Below are 23,912 nucleotides of genomic sequence, written 5' to 3'. Positions count from 1 at the left end.
GGCGGCTCGGGGCGTGGCGCGCATTCGCCCACAGGCAAATGACGCAACCAACAGGCGTGAAAAAACTCACGCATGCGCACGAGGGTTCGAGCTTGTCTGATGTAATCGCACGTGATTCAAATCCATATAGTTTCTGAAAAAAATAGAAAGGTCGGTTTCTTTTCTAATAGACCTCGTATATGTGTTGTTGGAGTACCTTAAAGTAATTTATGTTTCTTGCAAAACCCAAGACTATCATTCAGTGGACACCAGGTTGGCGTCCCTAAAGTTGCAAGGGTGGTTTTCTGCTATGAGATGCTTGGTGTGGGGGAGAGAACCCCCATTCTCTCCAAAACAATTCCTTCAGCAATTACAATGACCCCCAAACTGTAAAGTTAAGGTAAAAAATGTTGCATAGTTCCTCTTTAACATATCTATGTCTTTTTATCTTTCTAGATGTGCTGAGGCCTTAAGCCTGTTCAAACATGATGGTACCAAGCATTGTCCCATCATAGACATGATTGAGTGTCTTCCTGAATCCTGCAAGGTTTGCGCCACAAAATGATCTTGACTACGTTTAATGTGTTTATTATCTATAATGTGTTGTACATTTCATAAATATGCATGATGAAAAGATAAAATGATGATGCTTTCTGCTATGTGATGTGATAAATAATATTTCAGCTGAATGTGCACAGGCTTGATTTCTCTATCTGCTTTCTTTTACAGCACCTCTTAGACACCTGTGTGAAGGAATCTGATCACGATCAAAACAGTCCTGAATACCATGTAAAAAAAGAGGCATAATCAAAACTGAACACAAATGTATTATTACAACAAGGCATCTACCAGGAACAAAAATCTTCTCATGTTATAGGTCGAATACAGCTTCAAATGGCTACAAGCTTCCATTGCAGTGCAGAAAGTATTTTACCAGGAAAACAAGATTCAGCCACTAACTGCACTGAATGTAAGTTGCTTGAATTAACACATTTTGCTTGAGAATGATAAAAACCTGATTCAAGTTCCAATTTATTCATATTTCACAACCTGCAAAGAAGCTCTGTAGGTGTCAGTGCTCAGCTGTTGGTTTCTTTGATTCATGGAAAATTTGCACGATACTCACACAAAGACAAAACTTAAGCATTATGCATGAATTTGTGGTCATTCCCATCACATTTACATTTGCTTACACTGTGACAAACCAAAGCCAGCTTTTATTTCTATTGATATTATTTCACTGAAATCTTTAGATTTAGCAGAACAGGTGTGTGTGCAACAGTGGGGTGGGAGGTCTGCCCATTACTTGGAAGGCCTGGCAATCACAACGGTCAGTAGCATTATGGTTCAGGTTGGGTAAGTTATGTTAGGGTTGGGATGAGACCCACTGAAATTCAAGTAATGCCCTGTAGAGTTCGGATTATGGTTAGGGTAAACCTGGTAGACTTTGGGTTAGGGTCAGGCAGTGGTGGGCACAGTTCCACTAATCCGCTTAGCACTAATTAACAAAGCTAACTTTTTTGTTAGCAGATTAGCACTTTTCATTCATGGTCACAACATAACTCTTCCCCAAACTAACTACACTACTTGAACTATAAAAACACAGCAAATCTACAACACCAACACAACTGCTAAACCAACATGTACTGCAATAATAATAAAAAAAAACAAATCCCGAACCCCCATAATGCATTGCAGCACCTCACCTGTGTTGCATTCAATGTGACTGGTAAAATCTACACTTCATCACTTCAGTTAGCGGATTAGTGGTTATTGAAGCTAACCTTTCAGTTAGCTGTGCCCACCATGTAGTTATCATTAGAGATAGGGTAACACCTGGTAGACTTACGGTAAAGCCCAGTAGACTTACTATTACTCTTAGGGTAAGGCCTGGCAGAGTTCGGATTACAGTTAGGATAAGACCCAGTAGCATTAAGGTTGCAGTTACGGTAAGGCCTGGTAGAGTTAGGGTAAGGCCCAGTAGCATTATGTTTGTGGTTAGGATAAGGCTCGGTAGCATTAGGGTTGCGGTTAGGGTAAGACCTGGTAGAGTTAGAGTTGGTTAGCAGAGTCCGTGACGCTACATAGATGGAATGCAGGTCCAGCACAGATCATTCTCCATCTGTGGCTAGTACTCATTTGGATCTGGGTGGATTGGGTCAATGCAAATAAAGTGAGTTGTCCAAGGACAAAACCAGGAAACCTGAAACAAATTGGTAGCCCAACTCCTGTCCCACTGAGCAATATCATCTGTTAAGGAAAAGAAGGCTTTGATGGTTGTTTTTTTCCTCTTTAAAATAGTAGAGAAGCTTGAATCTTCAACTGGATTGGGCTGCTTGACGCAAGGTCGTTTCGCTTCAAATCGCAGAAGCTTCCTCAGCTAAAATTCTTGCTCTGGTGGTCTGACTTGTAGAGAAGAATGATTCTTCTCTACAAGAGTCAAGACAGAAGTCAGACCACTAGAGCAAGAATTTTAGCTGAGGAAGCTTGACTCTTGTAGAGAAGAATCATTCTTCTCTACAAGTCAGACCACCAGAGCAAGAATTTTAGCTGAGGAAGCTTCTGCGATTTGAAGCGAAACGACCTTGCGTCAAGCAACCCAATCCAGTTGAAGATTCAAGCTTCTCTACTATGGAAACCACCTGGACAACTGAGAGCCTACACAGAAACTCTTTAAAATATTTGCTCATTGAGATTCATTGATTCGCAAACAAATTTGAGGTGAGGAGTTCTTATGTGGTTTTTAACAATCTGATATTGTTTTGTTGCACTTTTGCAGGCAATGGTGCGGTGCAACCGCATTGAGCTCCTCAACCACCCTGTCTGTCAGAAGTACCTGGAAATGAAATGGTGTGTTGTCAGGGTTATTTTACGCTATGTCACTTGCACTATGCCCAGTTTGGACAAGGGTGACTTGTTCATGCAGAATATGAGTGTATTTACATTGGCTGCCATTTCAGTCTCATCACTATCTGCTTTGTTTTAATCCACAGGATTGCTTATGGGAGCAAAGCTCATATGCTCAACCTGCTTTTGTACCTGTTAGGACTGCTGCCTCTGACGCACATCATCGTGACTCTACGGCCCACTGTGAACACCACTGAAAATGTTGAAAATGTCATCATGGTTCCCGTATCGTTCACAGAGGTATAAGTAACAGAGATTTGTAAAGTGAAACAGAAGCTCTCTGATGATATTTGTTTGATTCAAAATCAGTTAGATATAAACTTCACTGTCAGGCTACAAAGGGGAAAAGCCTTACATGTATACATATTTCAGATATTAACCCTCTGGAGTCCAGGCTATAATTGGGCGTGTTTGACTACTTTTGGTTTTACCTTCATAATTTACCTTCAAAAACTGTTTACTTTGCCTTGTTTGGTGTCATTTTTTTCCAGCACAACCTCACCTGTGTGACGTTATAGTTTTTCTTTCATTCTGACAAATTATATTAACACAGTGAAGCTAAATTTGCACAAAACATAAAATCCTTAGAGGAAAAAAGTTTGTTTTTTACTGTGAAAACCACACACATTTACGAAACCATTTTATAACGTAGAATGCAAATATAAATGGTCAATTGCAAAACCATATGTACAAATGTAGTAAAAAAAAAAAAGTTATATATAACTATTTACATTAAAATGCAGGAAATGCTTCAGGTGATTTTGTACAACTATTTACAATGCAATAAGATGCCACAAAAATAATTTGTTCCAGTCCATCAAATGACCTCTGTCTTGACACTTCCTTCTGTTGACCACTGGGACACAGCACTGGCCCCTTGGAGGCTTTTTCTCTTTTTAATCTGACTGACCCACATGGCGGAGGGTGGGTCAATACACATGGGGCTGGTGGTTTTTCATTGGTTGACATCATGCGTTTTCCACCAGTGATAAAGGAGAAGATTTTTTTTTTTTTTTTGTTACACCAGCCAGAGGTGTCAAAACATGCAGACGTTCACATGCATGTTTAAGGCAGAGCACTTCCGGAACCAAATACGTGGGTCTGTGAACATTTTATTTGGCTATGGATGTGCCTTTCCCACCAAATGACTGGGGTTTTCCACCAAATAATAAAGGGAAAGTCATGGTTTTGTTTCCCCTCTGGGCAGAGAGGAGGAAAGAGTGAGAGAACCTCCTGTTTGTGCATGTGCAGGACGAAGTGATCGCATGAAGCGGCGCTCCACACACTAACATAATATTCAGGAAAAAGCCTATTAATCAGCATTCAGTTTTGACTGGGTTTCTCAATAAAATTCAAAAACTGGTATATAGATTGAAGTGTGCACTTTCAACCAGTATTCAAACGGAAACTAAGAGCGTGAGGAATTTGATGGGAGGACAGCTTAATTCGGTCATGTGACTTTGACTTGTATCCACATTGAAAGACTCCAATGGGTTAAACTGCTCCACACAAGGGCGCAATTTAGAACTAGAAACTGGGGGGGACAAAGTGCGAGGCCCGCAGGGCCGAAGCCCATAGGCCAGGGGTGTGCGGGCCGCTTTAGGCCCCCAGAAGCCAACGGTTTCTAGATAAGCTCAGACGCATTCTGAGCATCCAGAACAGTAATTTTAATATTTTGAAAAGACCATAAAGTGGACACCATTTGACTTATGCAATTTGAAACTGTGGATATAAGTACTTTATTCTGAGAATAGCCAGCATTGATTTTATTAACATCCTGGCGTAAATAAGGTATCACCACATGTGTAGAACTCAAAAAGAATGACAGGTTGAGTTTTCATTAAAAAAAACAACTGCAATGTGGTAAAATGTATTTCTAAATATGAAAGAACAGGCTCTTAATAATTATTAACTATCGCATACTGTATTTTTTTCTCAAGATTTGTTTTTGCATAAGTTTGAAAAAACAACAGATCATAAGTTTAGGATAAATTACTTATCATGAATTTAATTTTCGAAGTGGCACTAATGACAACACTCATACTGCACATAATTTCACTTGCATAGACTGATTTTGGAGATCAAGCAATAATTGCAGATGGGCTTTCTGAGGTCCCAAATAGCTTTTCTGATTTCCTTTTCTAACTTTCAGAATTTAGTAAATTAGCATATGGTCCATTGATACTTATGTGTAGACACTAGTCCCTAGAGGCAGCTATTTTTGGTTTCAAATCTGGGCAAATGCAGTCCCAGAAAATTCCGAACGTGACAAACAAGAAACAGGTGTTGTAAACAAGTCAATGCTGCTAAAAATACAAACTTGCAGAAACAAAGATACTATTCTGACATGGTTTGCACATAAGACTGACATAGCATGTTTCAAGTACACACATATATATGTCAAAAGGTGGGGGGGACATACCATATTCTGTCCCCCCTGGTTGAAAAGGCGGGGGGACATGTCCCCCTATCCACCACCAAATTGCGCCCATGGCTACACAAACATTACAGCCACAGGTGCGGGCACCAGAATGTCTCTGATTGACTGATCACCCTCATGTGACCACCTACATGCAGTCAAATTCATTAACCCTAACCTAAAACATAACACTAATCCTAAAAATAATGCTAACCCTACCGGACCTGACGTTCTTCCCTCATGTACACAAACATTTGTTGTAGCACCTGATGCCACTTTTAAAGATGTCTTTGAGGAACACAAAAAGAATTAGACAGAACAAACATTAAAGGTGCAATCAAAATTATTCAACTCCTCCCCCTAGAATGCAAGAAGTAAAAAAAAAAATTAATGCACTTTTTAAGAAAAAATGTTCAAAATCACACTTTCATTAGACAAATAATAGAAATGATAATGAAAATTAAAATGCATGATAGTGCTGTCAGGTGATTAAACAATGTCTAATTAATTCTAAGCTTAGTAATTAATTAATATAAATTGATTGCATTTAATCACATGTAAATAAATAAATAAAATATACCCCATGGAACTGTAAGGCATTTACAATGGAAAAATAAACTTGGAAATAATGAAGAAAAACATTTTCATTCTTGTTAAAAAACAGTTTTTTGTTGTTGTTGTTGTTGTTGATAATTAAATCATTTATCACTTTTAATCATTTAACTTACTAAATTAATCCTGAGTATTATAAAGTGACAATTTACTTCATGAAAGTGTTCAATCTCCTTAGTAACACATCTAAGACAAAAGGCGCTCTCACAGAAGCTAAGAGGAAACTCATCTGGATGGCAACCACCCAGGCAAACAACCAGTCCAGTTTCCTGAAAGTAACCATCTAGCTGCCACAGCCAGGTGAAATGTGGTTAGATCATGCACAAAAAATGCACTACATGGACAAAAATATTGCAGCTGTACACAGTAAAATCACCAGTGTTAAATTAACACCAACAGAGAATATATAATCCCACTCTGACCAGAGTAGGACCATATGTGCACTGGCACTGTTAATTTAACACTCTCAGTGTTAGTTTTACACTGGTGAACTTACTGTGTATCATCTTGTACATACAAGGGAAAATAATCAGGACAAACCAGTTAAAATCTAGTGAACTCTGCTGCACCAGTTTGATCGAAAAAGCAACTGTTGCTCAAGTAATATCACACAGAAGTGTCTGCCACCTGCTGGGCATGGTACTGGCTGCTGGACTGTTGATGGATTAGGATCAGGTGTGATTGTAAATGACAGATTATTTCCATGCAGAAATGTATTAAATCAGTGAAGTCAGTTATTATACCTTCACATTCTAAAACTCAAATCACACAATTCTTGGTACAGGGTTGTGTTTGAATTCAACCACAAAGATTCAGGCAGGAACTAACAGAAATAAAGAACACACACACATACACACACACACACACACACACACACATTGATTCATTGTGACATACAGTATTTTTTTCCTTCACATGTGTTGTTGGTAAAGACAGTAGAACAGTTTAAAATAAATTTCTACACATTATACAGACGGTTGCCCAGTTCCGGATCACATTTTATAAAGTCCTGCTATATGGAGCCATGCAACTGAATGTCCTTTAATTGTGTATTGTTGTATTGGGTATTTGGATGTTATTTAGCTGAAAAAGTCTGGGTGGAGTAGCGCTTCTACTTAAAGTGTGAAGCCACATTATGTGTGGTGCAAACATTTGCCAGAAATGGATCACTTTTGCCAGTTCTGGATCACGACACTCTGCCTCACTTTGGGTTCATTCCTGGCATCTGGCTGGAGCCCTTCTAATGCAGAATGATACACACTGTGCCTGAGAATGTGTTTTGAACACAAAATGATATAAATTACACTTATTAAATGAGAATTTACTTTGTCTTGAAAAGCGCCGTTATACGTTTTTACAAGCAAAAAATGAAGTGTGGAGGTGAGATTTCTCCCGAATTAAAAAGTAAAAGCCCCCACATTCATGTCCATTGTTGATGTTGAGATGACCCCCAAAGTCCACAAGGGTCACAACTACAGACACGAGGCTGCTGCTTCAGTGATCCACAACCGGCAAATTTTCGCGTCAGAGATAAATGCGCGCAGCAATTAAACAGCAAGACATAACACACTGACATTTTCTACCCAAGTAAGTAAGTATTTTCCTACTCTAGAACCAAAAACACCGAATGGCTAACTCACCTTTGCTACATTTTAGAGATCATTATTTTAAAACTTGCAGGAATGAGTGAGTCAGAAAAAGCGCGCACACCGCAGACACCGGGATGTTTTGATTACTCTGCTGATCACAAGGACAGCTGGATCCGGTCGAGCTTGTGGTCATTTGTAGACAAAACATCAATCTTTCCATTGGTACCAAGTATTAGCTTATTCGTGCTGATTACGAGAAACAGCGGCACAAAAACTACAGCAGTGATCCAGAACTGGCAATGATCCGGAACTGGGCAAGTGACTATATGTAAATGAAAGACTGAGTGTTTCTCCCTGCTAGGTGCTCTGTAACTCTGCATGAAAACAATTTGACTTCATCACAATATCATTGTTGTTCTTTCTACAGCACAGCCACTTGTACATGTGTATGATCCTGGTTGTGGTCATGAACGTATATTCCATAGTGAAGGAGGTGCTGCAGATAACACAACAGGTACAACACATCAGTGCTTGTGCCCTTAAAGGAGGTTCACAATATTTTTGAATATGGGGCCTACTTTTGAATAGTTTTGGGTTCAACTTCTCACTGCATTGTATTTTGTATTACTTGGTTTTATTCTTTCCTGTGTATTTTTTTTTAGTCTGTGTTTTTACAGCTCGTAAAGCATGTTGGGATTCTCTGAAATTCAATGTGCTTTATAAATAAATATGACTTGACGCGAGACTAAAAATATTCAAAATTGGACCAGTCAGGATTCTCTGTTAAATCAGGGCATACCATAGCCAATACGACATGTGTGCTGTGTGCTGCTCACGTTGTTATAGAAACATTATGTGTAAAAGTAAAACTGTGTTTGTCTGTGTAGCGTGATAAGCAGATGAACAGTATGCCTCATGGCATTCCAGAAGAAATATGAGGATATTATTATTATTATTATTATTATTATTATTATTATTATTATTATTATTATTATTATTATTATTATTATCATTATAAGGAGATATGAAGTTAGCAAAAACTATTAGCAAAGAACTATTAGCAAAGACATCAAGTTATATTAAGATATATATCAGACAAAATAGCCATGAAACATAATATCCAACAATCTACCTGTCCAGGGACTACAGATGGAAAATAGCTTTGCTAAAATCAGATTCAGCTAATAATTAAGCCTAGTTTCCACCGAGTGGTCTGTGTCAGTGTGTAATCCTGTTTTGTGAGCTTCCACATTCAGATTAAGAGATAAGTACCAAAATAACCAACCTGTATTGCATCACATTTTTGGCACCCTTCACCTGGGATACTAAAATAATGGATTGGCTACAAAAGGGAGGCACTACTCTTGTCCATTAATTGGCTCAGCAGCAAAAGCTAAAGCTACAGCCTCCACATGACAATTCAGACAGTTCTGACTTATACTGTTCACAATATTAAAACCCTTCACACACTAAGTGTTGGGAAAGTGTAGTGACATGGACCCACAACAGGGGGCGTAAATGAACGGACAATGAAAGAGTCGAATATGAACACTTTACTGTTGTGAAAGAGCACAACCAAAACACAGCGGATTACAGAATTTGTGAAAACAGTCAATCCACAAAGGTGACGTGTGGGCAGGCTTGAGGATAGAAAACGTCTGTCCTGAGAAGAACCGGAACCACACGATTTCCTCCGCCACCGAACCTGGAGAATACTGGAGCCGCCAAGTCCCGAGTCCCCAGGTGGCCACCGTCTCCGAATGTCGGATCTGGTACTGCTGGCGAGGAGCAAAAACAATAAGATGTGGGTGCGTGCACACCCAGTAACAACAAAGGTGGAGAATCCACCTCCACCTCTCACACACACTCGTGCAGCGCCTGTCTTAAACATTTATCTGGTTGGGGCGTGAAGCGAAGCTGTCGCTGATTACGCCAACCTCACTGATAAGGCACTCCACAGGAAAGCAGCTGCAAAATGAATTCAGACTAAGACACAGTTAGATTCTGGCTGAGGACATTACCTTCAGCAGTACCTCCTCTTCTGGCAGCCCACACAACAGGACCCCCCCCCCCCCTCAACGGGCGCCTCCTGGTGCCCGACCAGGCTTATCCGGGTGACGGCGGTAGAAATCGGCCAGGAGGGCTGGGTCCAGGATGAAGCTCCTCTTTACCCAGGAGCGTTCTTCGGGTCCATACCCCTCCCAGTCCACCAAATACTGGACCCCCCGGCCCATTCGACGGACGTCCAGGAGCCGGCGCACTGTCCAAGCCGGCTCCCCGTCAATGATCCGGGCAGGAGGCGGCGCCGGACCGGGAGCACAGAGGGGTGAGGTGAGGTGTGGTGTGGTTTCAGTCTGGACACATGGAAAACAGGGTGGATCCGCAGTGAAGCTGGAAGTTGGAGCTTCACTGCGGCAGGGCTCAGGATCTTGAGGATTTTAAATGGTCCAATGTACCTGTCATTCAACTTACGAGAGTCCACTTGGCGGAGGATGTCCTTCGTTGATAACCACACCTCCTGCCCGGGCTGGTATGCAGGGGCCGGGGACCGCCGGCGGTCTGCATGGGTCTTAGCCCTCGTCCGGGCCTTCAACAAGGCAGAACGGGCGGTGCGCCACACCCGACGGCACCTCCGCAGGTGGGCCTGAACCGAGGGCACACCGACCTCTCCCTCCACCACGGGAAACAATGGGGGCTGGTACCCCAGACACACCTCAAATGGGGAGAGGCCAGTGGCAGAAGACACCTGACTGTTATGTGCATACTCGATCCAGGCCAGATGGTTACTCCAGGCCGTCGGGTGCGCAGATGTCACACAGCGGAGGGTCTGTTCCAACTCTTGGTTGGCCCGTTCTGCCTGTCCGTTCGTCTGTGGGTGGTACCCGGAAGAGAGGCTCACGGTGGCCCCCAGTTCTCTGCAGAAACTCCTCCAGACTTGAGAGAAAAACTAGGGACCACGATCCGAGACTATGTCAGTTGGTATCCCATGCAGACGGACGACGTGGTGGACCAGGAGGTCAGCAGTCTCCTGGGCCATTGGGAGCTTCGGGAGGGCCACGAAGTGGGCCGCCTTGGAGAATCAGTCCACTATCGTGAGGATAGTCGTCATGCCCTGGGACGCCGGAGGCCTGTGACGAAATCCAGGCCGATATGGGACCAGGGGCGATGAGGCACCAGAAGCGGCTGGAGAAGTCCTAGGTCCTTTTGTGGTCTGCCTTGCCCCTGGCACAGGTGGTGCAGGCCTGGATATACTCCCGGATGTCGGCCTCCATAGACGCCCACCAGAAGCGCTGCCGGACAACTGCCACGGTCCTTCGCACCCCCGGATGACAAGAGAGCTTGGAACCGTGACAGAAATCCAAGACTGCATCTCTGGCCTCTGGTGGGACGTATAGATGGTTCTTCGGCCCAGTTCCGGGGTCCGGGCTCCGTGCCAGGGCCTCCCAGATGGTCTTCTCTACGTCCCAGGTGAGGGTAGCCACGATAGTGGACTCCGGAATGATGGGCTTCGGTGGATCCGACAGCTCAGTTTTGACTTCGTCTTCGTGTACCCGGGACAAGGCATCCGATCTCTGGTTCTTGGTCCCGGGGCAATAGGTGATCCGGAAGTCAAAACGCCCGAAGAACAGTGACCAGCGGGCTTGCCTGTGGTTCAGCCGCTTGGCGGTGCTGATATACTCCAGGTTCCGATGGTCAGTGAAAACCGTGAACGGCACAGACGCTCCCTCCAACAGGTGTCTCCACTCCTCAAGAGCCTCTTTCACCGCAAGGAGTTCTCGGTTGCCGACGTCATAGTTCCGTTCAGCTGGGGTCAACCTGCGAGAAAAGTAGGCACACAGGTGAAGAATCTTATCGGTCTCTCCGCTCTGGGATAGCACGGCTCCTATCCCTGAGTCAGAGGCGTCCATTTCAACCACAAACTGGCGGCCAGGGTCGGGCTGCACCAGAACTGGTGCAGTCGAGAACCGTCGTTTCCATTCCTTGAACGCGGCTTCGCACCGATCCGACCAGGTGAAGGGGACTTTTGGAGAGGTCAGGGCTGTCATGGGGCTAACTACCTGACTGTAGCCCTTAATGAACCTCCTGTAGAAATTTGCAAAGCCGAGGAACTGTTGCAGCTTCCTACGGCTTGTTGGTTGGGGCCAATCTCTCACCGCCGCAACCTTGGCCGGATCAGGGGTGACGGAGTTGGAGGAGATGATAAACCCCAGGAAGGACAAAGAAGTACGGTGGAACTCGCACTTCTTGTCCTTCACAAACAGCCGGTTCTCCAACAACCGCTGCAGGACCTGACGTACATGCTGGACATGAGTCTCAGGGTCCGGAGAAAAGATGAGTATATCGTCCAGATATACGAAGATGAATCGGTGCAGGAAGTCCCGCAAGACGTCATTAACCAAAGCTTGGAACGTTGCGGGGGCGTTAGTGAGGCCGAACGGCATGACCAGGTACTCAAAATGACCTAATGGGGTGTTAAATGCCATCTTCCACTCGTCTCCCTTCCGGACCTGAACCAGGTGATACGCATTCCTAAGATCCAACTTTGTAAAGATTTTGTCTCCATGCAGGGGGTGAACACGGAATCTAACAAGGGCAACGGGTATCGATTGCGAACCGTAATCTCATTCAGCCCCCTGTAATCAATGCATGGACGGAGTCCGCCATCTTTCTTGCCCACAAAAAAGAAACCTGCACCCATCGGGGAGGTGGAATTCCAGATCAGCCCGGCAGCTAATGAGTCCCGGATGTAGGTCTCCATTGATTCGCGCTCAGGTCGTGAGAGGTTGTACAGCCTGCTGGACGGGAACTCCACGCCTGGAATCAAATCAATGGCACAATCGTACGGACAGTGCGGGGGAAGGGTGAGTGCCAGATCCTTGCTGAAGACGTCAGCAAGATCGTGGTACTCAACCGGCACTGCCGTCAGATTGGGAGGGACTTTGACCTCCTCCTTAGCATGTAAACCGGGAGGAACCGAGGAACCTAAACACACCCAATGGCAGGTTTCGCTCCAATGAACCACCACCCCAGACGGCCAATCAATCCGGGGATTGTGTTTCAACATCCACGGGAAGCCCAAAATCACGCGGGAGGTAGAAGGAGTCACAAAAAACTCGATCTCCTCCCGATGATTTCCAGACACCACCAGAATTACAGGTTGTGTCTTGTGCGTGATTAAAGGGAGAAGGGTGCCATCTAGTGCCCGCACCTGCAATGGCGAAGGGAGCGCCACCAGAGGGAGCCCTACTTCCCTAGCCCATCTGCTGTCTAGCAGATTCCCTTCTGACCCCGTGTCCACCAGTGCTGGGGCTTGAAGGGTTAAATCCCCGCTCAGGATTGTAACTGGGAGTCGTGTGGAAATATGTGTGTGTCCCACGTGAATGTCTTGGCCCACCCTAATCCCAGTTTCTAGGGGCGGGCCACCAAGTCCCGAGTCCGCAGGTGGCCACCGTCTCCGAATGTCGGATCTGGTACTGCTGGCGAGGAGCAAAAACAATAAGATGTGGGTGCGTGCACACCCAGTAACAACAAAGGTGGAGAATCCACCTCCACCTCTCACACACACTCGTGCAGCTCCTGTCTTAAACACTTATCTGGTTGGGGTGTGAAGCGAAGCCGTCGCTGATTACGCCAACATCACTGATAAGGCACTCCACAGGAAAGTAGCTGCAAAATGAATTCAGACTAAGACACAATTAGATTCTGGCTGAGGACATTACCTTCACAGGTAGATGATATCTCGGCAACGAGGTGGAGATGACGTCCGGTTTTTATGGAGTGGAATGATGAAGTGTAGATGGGTGACAGCTGTCATGAGATAATGAGTGACAGCTGTCACCCCCGGCTGTGTCCGTGGCGGTCCCTCTGGTGGTGGGCCAGCAGTACCTCCTCTTCTGGCGGCCCACACAACACTAAGTAAATGTTAAAGTCTTAATCTTACTCATTTTAGTTGGATTCATCATCACAGCCTGATAAGACGCTCTTGTTTTGGAAGACATCTGGGGAAATACTTTAATTCGTCATTGTGGAAATTACTGAAGAAACACAGCATATTTAAAGAAGTCCCTTGATGTTTGTCTGCTCCAGGTGCCTTTCTCAGCGTGAACCAGAGGATGCCAATGCTTTGTCCCACCAAACAACAAGAACAACTTATTTTAAAAGTTGAAAGCTTCACAGTGCTCCATTCATTCACACCAGTGTTCACCACAGTGATATTTGTTGTCTCGTTCTGCTCATGAAATCCCATTAATGATCCACCAAGACAATAAATAAATAATAATATAATTGGTAAATGGACTGCATTTATATAGCGCTTTTCCATCTGCATCAGACGCTCAAAGCACTTTACAATTATGCCTCACATTCACCCCGATGTCAGGGTGCTGCCATACAAGGCGCTCACTGCACACCGGGAGCAATAGGGGATTAAAGGCCTTGCCCAAGGGCCCTTAGTGATTTTCCAGTCAGGTGGGGATTTGAACCCATGATCTTCTGGACTCAAGCCCAACACCTTAACCACTAGACCATCACCTCCCCTAAAAAAAAAAAAAGTTAAATTACACTGAGTGGACTCCATGTGGAGGGGCTGAGCCCGCACAACAGTTTACGTGCACTTGATGGTGTGCATGTCAGAGTCTACCATGTTCCACCTACCAAACAAAAGATAGTGATGCCAGTGGAAATGCAAGACAAGCCATGCTTAACCGTTGCGAACTATACCATATCTTGCCGTATCGACCCGGACCACTTGGTGGAAACAAGGCCCCAGTGAACCCTTGCACAAATAATTGCCCATATCTCAGAAGGTATAGCAGCTAGAGAGATGGTTTTGGTGTCATGTATAGCTGTTTTCAAGCTCTACAAATACTATATATCAAACATGTTCTTCATAGCATCAACCAGAAGGTAGTTAAAACAAATACAGTTTTTCAAATATGGAATTTTTCAAATGTAGATGTATTCTTCAAATTTCTTCAAATTCCAGTCAAATTTGGCTAATGAAAATTTTGTAATGGGTACTCTGACAGCTTCTTAGCTATGAGCAAATATGTATCTCATGTTGACTCAAAAATCTGATTTCGTATCATATCTTCAATGCTTTTGAGAGCACTTGCTCACTGGCGCCTTTCATTTTCAACTTGGAGTCAAAAGAAATTAATCTAGATACTATAAAGCTACAACTCAATTATCGCTAATTAGCTGAATCTTCATGAGCATTAAACTCACTAATTAAGAAAATATGAGTACAAATATGAGTGTTCTGGGAGTTATACCTGAATTCCAGTCATGCCACAAAGATTTACAAAATTCTGAGAGATGTTGGCAGATTGTTCATTGACTGGACATGGCATTAACCTCATGTTTCCAAATCATTTTCTGAAGCAAATGTTTTATGTAGTGCTTTTAAACACTCGGACATAGTTAGATTTATTAAGCTATTCATTTATTTAGTGTTCTGAGAATTTCAAAACAATGGCCTATTATCTAATAAACCTGATTCATTTAGTTTTTCAAAGCAGTGATTCACTTTCTGAATCAGGGAATCTCCACTGTCTGCCAGCTGTTGCTATTCGAACCTTTTTGAAACAGTGTGTGATTTTCAGAGGCAGGTGGTTCACATATTGCTGAAACAGGAAATCATTTTAGGAAGAATCAGAAGATTTATTTAGTACATTAACCACCTGAAGTAACCGTTTCCAAACAGTCATTTTCTAAGGCATTTGATTAATTTGGTAGAAAATATCAAACGTTTTTTGTTGTTGTTGTTTTTTCTGTCATCATTATCTGTAGAACGTGATTTAACATTTAGAGGGTGACTGAAAATGACACCTCCACACACACTCATCTGATTCAACTTTATGCTTCCACCACAAACAACACATCCAGCATTTTAATATGAATTCTGTTGTGCACATTTTGTTAAATTAAATGATACTGTTGATTGTTAAGCTGATTTAAAAAAATTTTCTTGTCACTCTAAAGCGGTGGAATTACTTCAGGGACTCATCCAACTTCTGTGACTGGACGTCAGCCATCTTCTCTCTTCTGTTCATTATTCCACTAATGCTCAATTCAAATGGAACAATTCACTGGCAAGCAGGTGCCTTTGCAGTTTTACATTCCTGGATTGGATTCCTCCTTTATCTCCAAAGGTACGTCTTTTTTTTAAAAACTAAACGCTCTCCACTTTAAACTGAGACGCCATGATTCAGATGTCGATAACCAAAATTATCTGCTGGTTCCCCAGGTTTGACCGTGTTGGCATCTATGTTGTGATGTTCGGGGAGATTATAAAGACTCTGCTCCGCATTGTTATGCTCTTCTTGTTCTTGATGTTGGCCTTCAGTCTGGCATTCTATGCCCTGATGCTCAACCAGGTAAGAGAACAAACTAACCACTTTAACCACCAGGTGGTGCAAACAAAGAGTCCTGATGGGATTTTTGGTCGTTGTTGGAGCTCCAAGTTGAGTTCACTAGGTTCATTCAAATCCAAAGAATGTATTATCTGGGAAACATAATTTTACTCATTAAATGTAATTAAATACACTGTTTTTTGATAAGATTTAATCACTGGAAAAAGTGTTGCCAAAGAGAGAATTGTAGCACAATGTGATGCTGATGAGACTTAGCACAGCAGTAGTACAAGTATATTGGCTAAAGCCAAACTCGGCAATTGACAGCTCCAATTGCTTTACCAAAGCCCAAAACAATGAAATCAGGCCCAATTCATCACAACAGCAGTCTAAAGTTGTGTGCCATAGTATAACACACAATTCTACACTAGGTCAGTGCTGATTACAAATGACAGTGAACATAGCTCATAGAACATAGCCAGGGCATGCTCACAACAGTGATGTGACAGTCTATGTCTGTGGTTATAACAAGACTTTACCACACAGCTAAAATATGTCTGTTAACATCTAAAAACCATCTTCTTCTGAAGAGTACAGCATGCCATTCATGAGATTATGGGTGTATATTATATTTTCAGAGGAGATTTAAGGAGTTCAGTGAACAGTGGGTCTGTGAACACACCTCCCTGCACAGAGACTGACCGCTGCCCACGCCGGTCAGTTCTGCAGATCAATATACGCTGTAGATCAGTGGTGTCCAAAGTATTCCAGAAAGGGCCAAGAGGGTGCATGCTTTCTTTGCAGCCACTGACTCTAGCAGGTTCACTGATGAACTCATCCCATCTGCTCAAAGTGATATTAATCAGTGAAATCACCTGCTGGAGACAGTGGCTGCAAAGAGAGCCTGTACCCTCTTGGAATACTTTGGCACCACTGCTGTAGAACATCCATCTAGCCTTCTTGGTTGGTGAGATGTACAAAAAAAGGTGTTTCTGTTTGGGCTTTTTTTTTTTTTAACCATGTTTTCCTTGACCCTCACCAAACAACTCCAAAATGTACTTACCATATTCACACCAAGTTTGACAGCTCTAGCCTTCTGAGTTGTTGAAATATTCCAAAAAAGGTCTTTTTTAGACCATGTTTTCCTTGACCTTTGGCCAAGCTACTGCAAAGTCTAATCACATCTAGATATTGATCCAAGTAATATTCCTACCAAATTTAATCCATCTAAGCTTCCTGGTTGATGAGCTACACAAAAACCATGTTTTTCAGACCATGATTTCATTGATCTTGGCCAAACTACTCCATCTATCTTTTACACACACACACACACACACACACACACACACACACACACACACACACACACACACACACACACACACACACACACACACACACACACACACACACACGTGGAAAAATACAGGATATTAAAAAAGATGTAACTGAGCCAAAACAGCCAGCTCCATAACAAATGATTTTAAAAATGCTGTTTCCCATTATTGTTTTGACAGAGGCAAAGCGACAAATTGCCATTCATTTTAGAATAGAATAGAATAGAATAGAAAGCCTTTATTGTCATTATACCCAGCAAACACAGACTGCATAGTACAACGAGATTAGGGGGGCCGCTCCTTAAAATGTGCACGCAGTGCAATACCAGACAATATAACATAAATAAACAACAATATAACATAAAGAAATACGCGAAGTCCTTTGCTGAAATGTAAAATTGTGTAACATATGGACAGTGCAAACAGTGCAGCAATTGAGAGAGTGCAAAAGGAAATGTAAAACTGTATGACAACTATAGGCAATGTAAACAATGTAACAATTGAAAAATGTGCAAAATTCCTGTGCTACAAATGAGATAGATATGGTGTGGCTCAGTACCTAATATAGTCCGTTTATAGTGCAGATTATTGTTCAACAAGGTGATGGTTTTGGGGAAGAAACTGTCTCTGAGTCTGTTTGTCCTGGCCTGTATGGACCTGTAGCGCCTGCCAGAGGGCAACAGGTTGAAGAGGTGAAAGCTGGGGTGTGTATTGTCCTTGAGAATGTTCTTGGCCCTACTAAGACAACGGGAGGTGCAGATGGTGGAAATGGAGGACAGAGGACAGCCAATGATTTTTTTGGGCAGTGTTTGCTACCCTCTGCAGTCTCTTCCTGTCAGCTTCAGTGCAGCTGGAGTGCCACACTGACACTGCGTAGGTCAGCAGGCTCTCTATAGTGGAGCGATAGAAGGTCACCAGCAGGGGTGTGCTTAATTGCTCCTTCCTAAGCACCCTCAAAAAGTGTAGTCGCTGCTGGGCCTTCTTGACCAGTGCTGCGGTGTTGACTAACCAGGAGAGGTCAGCAGAGATGTGAACCCCTAGGAACTTGAAGGACTCCACTCACTCCACGCATTCGCCATTGATGTACAGGGGGGCAGGGGCAGTTTTCTTTCGACGGAAGTCCAGGATGAGTTCCTTTAGTTCCTTTTTGTGATGTTTAGTGCCAAGTTGTTGGCTGCACTCCACTCGACCAGTTTTTGGACCTCATCTCTGTAGGCTGCTTTGTTTCCCCCTGTTATCAGCCCCACCACTGTTGTGTCATCAGCAAATTTGACGATGTTCTCTGAGTAGGTGGGGGTGCAGTCAGATGTGTAGAGGGGGTAGAGGAGTGGGCTCAGCACACAGCCCTGGGGGGAGCCGGTACTGAGAGTACGGAAGGAGGAGAAGTGAGGGCCAAGCTTCACCTGCTGTGGTTGGTTTACCAGGAAGTCTTTGATCCAGGAGCAGGTGGGCAGTGGGATCCCCAGGTTGGATAACTTGGGGATAAGAATGTCCGGTATTATGGTATTAAAAGCTGAGCTATAGTCAATGAAGAGCATCCTGACGTAGCTCCCTTGTTTCTCCAGGTGATTTTCAATCATAATGAGCATTTTGCAGCGGCAAGAGACAACGGTTGCTCTGCCACCAGCTAGGCTGTGCCAAAATAGATGAGAAGTCTATTTTATACAAATGCTGAGGGACGCTTTGAGTGAGTATAAAGGCTGCATGACGTCAGCTAGTTGTTTGCTCGAACAAAATAATCCAAGATGGCAGAACACGTTGTGAAACAGCTGTATTTCTCTATAAAACTAACGTTTGGCATTTTCTTCTCATAGATTTTGTAAAAGTTAGTGAGAAATAAACACTTGTAAATCTAAAAGCACAGTTTATGGAGATGTTATAATGTATCCACTTGCTCTGCGTTGTTTTTGATTCCTCCCATTCACTCCCCTCAGGATGCAAACTCAATTTTTGGCATGGGAGGCAGACTGTCTAATCAGAAGGCTAAAGCTCAGGGCCCTGACCTTGTGGCCAGAGAATCTTTGTAGCTGTTGGGGAATGAGGTTTACCGACTACTATTGCACTCCCGCTGGCCTCCGTCACATTAGCATGCTAACGATTGATACAGGAATGTCACTGTGAAAGACGTTGGAATGAAACACGGCAATTGCTTGTCGCCCTCATTTGTAGCTTGTGTGACCGTAGGTTACTCTTTTCACAGCAAATCATTATTTTGTTTTAACAGCTTTTTGTAAAGCACACAATGATGCATTTATAGCCAATGATTTTACTCATTTAATTTCACTGCCTAACATGAACAAAGCAGAAGCAGAAAAATCTGAAATGCTACAATGTAACAAATTGTTTTATGCCTCTTTTGACAAACTACTATGTTTAATATTAATGTTTAAACCAATTTATTATTCTAGTTTTTTTCTTGCTCACCAGAGAGAATTCAGTAATGTGCCACTCTCTTTGATGCAAACATTTGTAATGATGGTTGGAGAATTAAACTACCAGAACAACTTCCTGGATCCTTTCCTGAGCAACCGGCTGCCGTTCAGTTACCTGACATACTTCATTTTTGTGAATTTTGTTCTGGTGATGCCCATACTGCTGATGAACCTCATGGTAAGTCTCTCTTATCCATTGCTTTTACAGCTTCAAACACACAGCTCAACATTATTGTTATTTTAGCTATTTATTAGATTTGAAAGCAGCTAGGGGTGGTGGGCAAGCGGTTAAGTACGCTTCTGTTCAAAACCCACCCCAACTCATTTTCCATGCAATACGGAGTTGCGTCAGGAAGGCCATCTGGCGACAAACTTGTGCCAAATCAACACACAGATCCACTTTGGATCTGCTGTGGCGACTCCGAGTGTAAATTAGATTTGAAAGCAAAATAAACGCAATGCTAAAATACCCTCGGCCGTATGAGCATTGTGTTCTTTATAATTTGCACTTTTTTTCATAATTATTAAGCTCTTATGTACAATTTGTACATGTTCAACAAAGCCCCTCTATCTATCAATCAATCAATCAAAAACAATATTTACGCTTTAAGAATGGAAGTTGTGCAAATCAGGGAATATTTGTAGATCAGCCTCTGTGGATTTGAAAGTATTAATGAGACAAATGTAACTGCATAGAATGTTAGCTTTGCATTAGCGGAAGTTGAAATGCATGCTAACATCTGAAAAATGTCTTGTAAATGACTCCAGAGTTGTAATCAGGTTACATAAACAGCCTTTTCAGGTTTCAAAGTGTTTATTTCTCGCTAGCTTTTACATAATATGAGTGAAGCGGCGCGCAGCGGCACGAAACTCACTCATGGTACAGGGTGTCCTAAAAAGGAAGTGCCAAAATTCAGATCCACAGTGAAACAGGAAATGTTCAAATGTCAAACACTTCCTGGATTGACAGACGAGATCCCATGGAATCTCGCAGGAACTCAGTGGCAAGCTCACACTCAAACAGGAAGTGCCAATTTATCAGTTACAGTGAAGCAGGAAATGTTCAAATGTCAAACATTTCTTGGCATGGGTGGAGCTAGAGCGGAGGCTGGGGTTTCACTGGAAATCTGATTGGACAGATGATTGACATGTCACGGCACCACACGTCTGGTTGAAAGAGCTGCATTTTCAAATCAGTGTCACATTGACTGCTAGGTTCCTCCTGTCCAGTAGTTTGTGCTGTGTACCACAAAAAGTTCTAATCCAAGAAGAAGAAAAATGTTTGCTCCAGATTTGAACTGAACACGTCCTTTGAACTATGGACTTCTAATCACACCAAACTTATATTGGTGAATAAACGACTGTATTTTATGCCAGAAATGAGGTCCAGGTTGTTAAAAGCAGCATTTCTCCTTTAATTCAGGTTGCCTTATATACACATGTTTAAACTAACAGACAGCAGCTGGTTCATTCTCTGTTGGCTTATTAGTGCAGCAGATAACTGAAACAATCCTTCAAATGGTGATACAAGCATCAAATTCAGCACAAATACAGCTGGAGAAAAATTAATGGAGTAACTTTAACTTTTGACCCCTGTACAAACTGAAACTGACCTTTGTCACTATTCTTATCATTTATCATTCTTATCACTTATCATGTTTCCATCCCCTGACTTGTCTAAAGAAAACTGGCAGTAAAACTGATTATTATTTACAGGTTTTATCAAGTTTGAGAGATTTGCTTTCAGTTTTAGTTTGAGGAAGATCATTTTAGAAATTTTTATTCTTTATTTTTGTTTTTCTTGTATTTAAAATGGCATGAACAAATTAAAATGTGTGAAATTCCAAGTCTTCCAGTACTTTTGGAGGGCACAGTATCCTAACCTTATGATGAGTGCAGAATGAGTGTGGTATCATTACAGTTTTGTTTAAGAATGTTTCATTTTCACTGTTGCTGTACTTTGTGTCAAATCATAGTCATATCGTATATCATATTTATATGAAAATTCAGTAAGGTATATCTTCTATTAGACATTCCAAATCTAATGTGGAACTCTACTAGTGTTTACTAAGGTACACATAAATATCTTAAAAAAAAAAAGAATATAGAGCCACTTCGGTACATCATGTATATAAGTGACATTTACATGACAATTTATGACAATATTTACATATGATAATTTGACCATATTGTACAGCCCTACTGTCAACTAGCTGAAAACTTTGAATATTAATTTACATCTACATTAAAAAAAAATGCTTAAAGTGGCAGGGGGTTAAGAGGGCTGTAATGGGGGGGGGGGGGGTCAGCTGAAAAGCAAACAGAGAAAAATGCTTAAAAAGTGGGGAGTATGGGGGCAGGGGGCAGACCCCCCCCCCCCCCACCTCCCAGAAGCTGAAAGGTTTTTGCCATGCTAATGCTCTGCTGAAGCATTTACTCAAAATAAAGTCTGAAGGACCTAAATGACATGGTGAGATGCTGACAAACTTCGCTCATTCATGTCCGTGACATATGCATATTATAAGACATAGAGGTTATATTTACACACAAACAAAATGGAGTTTTGCAGCCAGCCTATGATGTCACCACGCTAACGTCCGTGAAATGGCTTGTAAATAAATTCAGAGGTGTTATTAGGTTCCAAAAACAGCGTTTTCAGTTTTAGAAGTGTTTATTTCTTGGTAGTTTTTACATAATATACAGTGGCAGCGCCAGGAAATTTTTGTTGGGGGGGCTGAGGGGAGCTGGGGTAAAAGTTGGAGGGGCTCCACAAAATGTCATCGAAATGAACAATATATAGTAAATTGCTTTATAAATACCAAGGTATATGTTTTAGTCACCCGTGCTCCTCTAAAATGTGGTATCAATGCACACACACACACACATCACTTAGAATCACGTGCGTTGTGATCCATAAACACACATTTCTGATTTGTAACTTGTGTGTGGGTTTTTACAAATAAATGTTTATTTGCAAAACTGAAAATTCTGTTTGTGAAGGGTGAGTCAGCATTGGTGGATCACCGAACACACACATTCATCACTTTGCTCAGTTACGCAATATTGAGACATTCTCAGCACAAAACTGCAGTTGAGATCCACAAACATGTCAGTCGCTATTCACATTATTGGCAGACTTATTGGGGGGGCTGAGGGGGCTTGGCTCATTATTGGGGGGGCTTATGCCCCCCAAGCCCCCCCTTGGCGCTGCCACTAATAATATATGAGGAACATGTGTAAATGCACAAAACAAAGCAATTTTGAAGAGACTAGCCACTTATGTCACACCTCTGCAGCTCTACTCTGATTTGCTGTCACGCCCATCACTTAAACACAGAACTGAACAGATTGAACAGAATTTAACATTTAAATCTCTTAAAATAGGGCAAGGTGGTCCATCTTTGAACTTGTTCAAGGTCTGTGTCCCAAGAATGTTTCCTGTAAATTTGAAGAGTCAGCAGTAATAGGATTGGACTTGAATGCTGAGCACAGACAGACAGATGGACTGACAGACGAGTGGGCGCAAAGCGTTCGCAATACCCGATGGCCATATTTGATGGCCTCGGGTAAAAATGACCATGAGCTCAGTTTGCTCATCATTTAACATGGAAATGACAATTAAACATGTTGCAATTGCCGCACTGTTCACCAAATTCAGGTGTAATTATCTTCAGTTTAAAGCTGAGAGTCTGTATTGTGAATTTATATTCTATGTCCTGTGTGATGCACTGGCCATGTTCATCTTAAAGGACTGATTTTTTTTTTTTTTTTTTTTGCATCGAAACATTTTAGAAAAATTTGACATCATTATTTCTTGATTATCACTTATAGATTGTTATTTGTCATTGAATATGTTTGACTGTAGATTGGTTTAGCAGTTGGAGACATTGCAGAAGTGCAGAGAAATGCTGCAATGAAAAGAATAGCAATGCAGGTAAGTATGTTCTTTTCTTTTCTTTTCAGTGTTCAAAACAAATGTAATTCCATATAAGAGATGAATTGCATCTGATAAGTTGCAAACAAGCTTCACAAATCTTGATTTTGTTGTAGGTGTAGTATCTGTTTATGACAATGAGCAGTAGATGACAGCTGCAGATGTTCACTTAATAAAAAAAAAAAACATTGTTAAACCCTCATTAACAACAAAGAAACTATCAATATAATATATTGAAGCCTGTTACTACAATGGCTTTTTTTCTTGAGCTGTTAGGTATCACACAACATCACAACTTATTCAGGGTCATACTCTTAGCGATACGAGGCTGGATGAGGACAGTCAAGAG

The 23,912-nt window shown here is 42.3% G+C and overlaps 1 protein-coding gene across 2 annotated transcripts in view; it reads left to right on the top strand.

Moving 5' to 3' along the window:
- The window catches only part of trpa1b (transient receptor potential cation channel, subfamily A, member 1b), a 103,322-nt gene that overhangs the window by 74,883 nt on the left and 4,527 nt on the right, over nt 1–23,912 (top strand). For both annotated transcript variants that reach the window (XM_034170059.1, XM_034170061.1), the window contains exons 16-25: nt 436–526; nt 709–768; nt 857–949; nt 2,759–2,829; nt 2,973–3,126; nt 7,934–8,020; nt 15,490–15,659; nt 15,755–15,884; nt 19,625–19,807; nt 23,495–23,563. In XM_034170059.1, the coding sequence (XP_034025950.1) occupies nt 436–526; nt 709–768; nt 857–949; nt 2,759–2,829; nt 2,973–3,126; nt 7,934–8,020; nt 15,490–15,659; nt 15,755–15,884; nt 19,625–19,807; nt 23,495–23,563 (1,108 nt within the window). The remainder of the gene's footprint in view (nt 1–435; nt 527–708; nt 769–856; nt 950–2,758; nt 2,830–2,972; nt 3,127–7,933; nt 8,021–15,489; nt 15,660–15,754; nt 15,885–19,624; nt 19,808–23,494; nt 23,564–23,912) is intronic.

The sequence above is a fragment of the Thalassophryne amazonica genome, chromosome 1, assembly GCF_902500255.1.
Source record: "Thalassophryne amazonica chromosome 1, fThaAma1.1, whole genome shotgun sequence".
In the NCBI taxonomy this organism is placed as follows: domain Eukaryota; kingdom Metazoa; phylum Chordata; class Actinopteri; order Batrachoidiformes; family Batrachoididae; genus Thalassophryne; species Thalassophryne amazonica.
The sequence above is the reverse complement of the archived record's forward strand: the minus strand, read 5'-3'. Positions and strand labels throughout refer to the sequence as shown.